This window comes from Pteropus vampyrus, unplaced genomic scaffold, assembly GCF_000151845.1.
Source record: "Pteropus vampyrus isolate Shadow unplaced genomic scaffold, Pvam_2.0 Scaffold431, whole genome shotgun sequence".
Lineage (NCBI taxonomy): Eukaryota > Metazoa > Chordata > Mammalia > Chiroptera > Pteropodidae > Pteropus > Pteropus vampyrus.
This window is the reverse complement of record NW_011889212.1, coordinates 34,932-38,515: the sequence shown is the minus strand read 5'-3', so window position 1 is coordinate 38,515 and position 3,584 is coordinate 34,932. Positions and strand designations below refer to the sequence as shown.

Below are 3,584 nucleotides of genomic sequence, written 5' to 3'. Positions count from 1 at the left end.
ATGGGTAGGATATTCTTGAAATAGAGGATATTTATGGTTTATATTTGATTCCTTCTTTAGCATAGTATTGTACACAGAGTGAACTTAAAGACATGTTCATTAACTTATTTAATTCTTGCATGTGTTTACGACCATTTTTTTCTTACGACCATTTTTTTCTTATTTTGTTATCTATGAGCTGCTTTTTTTCACTTTTCTTCAGTAATGATATTCAAATTTGAGCAGAAAAAAAAGGGAGGAAGAAAAAGAAACATTTGAAAACAAACTGGAAGGCATAAGTAGAAAAAAGCATTATAGGCAAGAGAGAGGGGAAGGAGGAATGAAATGTTTATGAAATATAAGTGGACACTTTCTGCTGAGTTAGAATGATGTTATGCAAGTGCTTGCTCTGCACAGTAGTGGTTTAACTGAAACACACGCTTACTGGAACCATGCAAAGAGGCAACATCATTCTAATATGCACAACATTAGTACAGCATTGTGCAAAGCCAAGACTAGCTAGACTTCTATTTCTCTTTTTTCATTTGATGATGAAAGGCTTCAAATTAAATTATAATCACTAATTTAGTGGTTTTGAGTTCCCAAAGAGGCCATAACAGTAGCCTGAGTACTTTATTTCTGGGGCTCCAGGAAATAAAGTGTCATTAATCATCAGAAATGACCATAGTTTTCCAAGGAGGAAACCTATGATGTGCAAGAGCTTACAAGAGACTTTCATGTACAATGCTAAGTCAATAAATATAATATATTGGCCATAATGCCTAGACCTAATTACAAAACCATTAAATGTTTATCATTATTGTTGTTACCTTTATGATTCCCAGTAGCATTAGCAGCATTGCCTTATAAAGCCATGGCGAGTTTCACGTCAATGAAGCCTATCTGGCTTATCATCCTTGAATACTTATTACCAGTTCTTTCTTAAGGCAATAATTTTAATACAATGTCAAATTTCACACTCAACTTGATAAAATAACCTCAGTTCTTCTCCTCCCCCTCCCCTTTGTCTCCTCTCCCCTCCTTCTCCTTCTTCCTTCTTTCTTTCTTCTTTTTTCTTCTTCTCCTTCTTCCTCTCCTCCTTCTTCTTCTTCTTTTTCTTCTCTCTCTCTCTCTTTGTCTCTCTCTCTCTCTCTCTCTCTCTCTCGCTCTCGCTCTCTCTCTCTCATTCTCTCTCTCCCCCGCCCTCACCCCCTCCACCTTTTTCTGTTCCTGGATTCACTATCAGAGGACACAGTAAAAGATGACAATCTCTTCAAACTATACCAACCTTAGAGACATCTGGTACACCATGATTGGAATCCCAGGACTGGAAGATGCACACACATGGATCTCCATCCCCATCTGTTCTATGTACATAGTTGCTGTCGTAGGCAATGCCCTCTTACTATTCCTGATCTTCACTGAACGTAGTCTTCATGAACCCATGTACCTTTTCCTCTCTATGTTGGCCCTGGCAGATATCTTTCTCTCCACAGTCACCACACCAAAGATGCTAGCAATCTTCTGGTTCCAAGATGGGGATATATCTTTTGGTAGCTGTGTGTCTCAAATGTTTTTTCTCCACTTTATCTTTGTGGCAGAGTCTGCCATATTGCTGGCTATGGCATTTGACCGCTATGTAGCCATCTCTTATCCACTAAGATATACTACCATTCTAACTCCCTCAGTCATTGGAAAAATGGGCATTGCATCTGTGCTTAGGAGTCTCTTCATCTGCTTTCCCTTAGTTTTTCTGGTTTATAGGCTTACTTACTGTGGGAAGAACATTATTCGTCACTCATACTGTGAACATATGGGCATTGCCAGGCTAGCCTGTGATAGTATCAAAGTCAACATCTACTATGGGGTGATAGTGGCACTATTTTCCACATGCCTGGATGTGGTGCTTATCATTATCTCCTATGCCCTTATACTCTGTACTGTGTTTAGAATTCCTTCCCAAGATGCTCGACTCAAGGCTTTGGGTACTTGTGGCTCCCATGTCTGTGTTATCCTACTGTTCTATACCCCAGCCTTTTTTTCATTCTTTGCTCACAGGTTTGGGGGCCACAACATACCACTCCATGTACATATTCTTCTTGCTAATCTTTATGTTGTGGTACCACCTGCTGTCAACCCCATCATTTATGGAGTTAAGACCAAGCAAATTCAGAATAAGGTTATCCAGGTCTTTTCTTTGAGCAAGAAATTTTGCTGATGTATACTAAACAGCTTAGTCTTCATTCCATGTAACTCCACTAACTGAAGAGTACCTAAAATTATGTTGGATATCTTATATCATGCCAGCATTAGGAGAGGATAATAGCAATAAACGTTTGAGTAAATAAAATCTTGTTAAAACCTTACTCTTTTTGCTAATTTTGTTCAGGACAGTATCAGAGGAAGAGCACCTTAGATTCTGTGTAATACTGAGTTTTGTTACAACAGTTAAAGTGTAATTGATTGAGTGTGATTATTTTTATGTAATTAATTAGGAAATATTAGTTTTAGACATTAAGATACAGTGTAGGTTGGAGACTAAGAGAGCAATCTGAAGTCAGTAATCGAATCGAATTGAAGTCAGACTGCCAGTAATCGAATTGTTGCTCCGGGGGTCCTAAGTATAAAATCTCAAAAAAGTTATTGTATATATGTGTCCATGTTTTTTAATTGAGGAAGTATATATAAAGCACTTATAATAATATCTGAAACATAATAAATATTCAATAAATGTTAGTAATCATTTATAAATATAGTAATAAAATTTAGTTTACACATTTGCAGGGTCATATTGGCTTGAGAATTGATTTAAATGTACAATAGAAAAAAGCTTAACTTATGCCAAAACCTTGTTAGTATTACTTTGTGAGTAGAAGTTACCAAAATTGGAACATATTACTGTAGGAAAAGAGTTCATTGAAACCAGTTTGAACATATACTTTTAATTTTTAATTCCATATATTAAAAATTCCATATATGCATGTGTGTGTGTGCATATATATATATATATATTCAATTTTGAATATATATATATATATATTAAAAAAAATAGTATTCAAAAAATACTATATATATCTCCTTTTTTTGAATACTATTTTTTTTCTTTCGCTAGAGTCCTAATGTCATAAGTGATTTTGGTGCCAGCCTGAACAAGGGTAGGGAGGAAGGAGGTTGGGATGTGAAGGACACAAAAGAGGAGTACTGGAACCCACTTCGGCACAAGGTCGGAGAGACTGACACAGAAAGAAAAGGAAAGTAGGGAAGGTACACTCTTCAAAGGTCCCAGTTTCAGCTGCACATTCTCTGGCCCTCATTCAATGTCAGGGCATGAAAGGATAGAAACCCAATGTGTTTTCAGAGAGAAACTAAAAGCAGAGGGAGATTAATATCCTATTTTCTGTTTAAATATCTAAGGGAGATTTCCCAGCAAGATATTTTATGTCAGCGTTTGAGTAAAAATGACCATGTGGCATATTCAGTAAGAAAACTGTTTTCCTTCTCTTTCACAAGGCAACAAATGGATCAAGGAGTTCTTTACAGCACTGTGGGGAACACAAAAATCATGGCAAATGTCGACTAGTGAAGTTGTATAAGGAGTTGCATTG

At 36.6% G+C, this 3,584-nt stretch overlaps 1 protein-coding gene across 1 annotated transcript; it reads left to right on the top strand.

Annotated features, from left to right (window-relative positions):
- The first annotated feature begins 1,240 nt into the window (after nt 1-1,240).
- On the top strand, nt 1,241-2,197 carry LOC105306213 (olfactory receptor 52Z1-like). The gene has a single exon (XM_011381123.1). It carries the CDS (start codon nt 1,241-1,243, stop codon nt 2,195-2,197), a length of 957 nt encoding a protein of 318 aa, XP_011379425.1.
- The last annotated feature ends 1,387 nt before the right edge of the window (nt 2,198-3,584 follow it).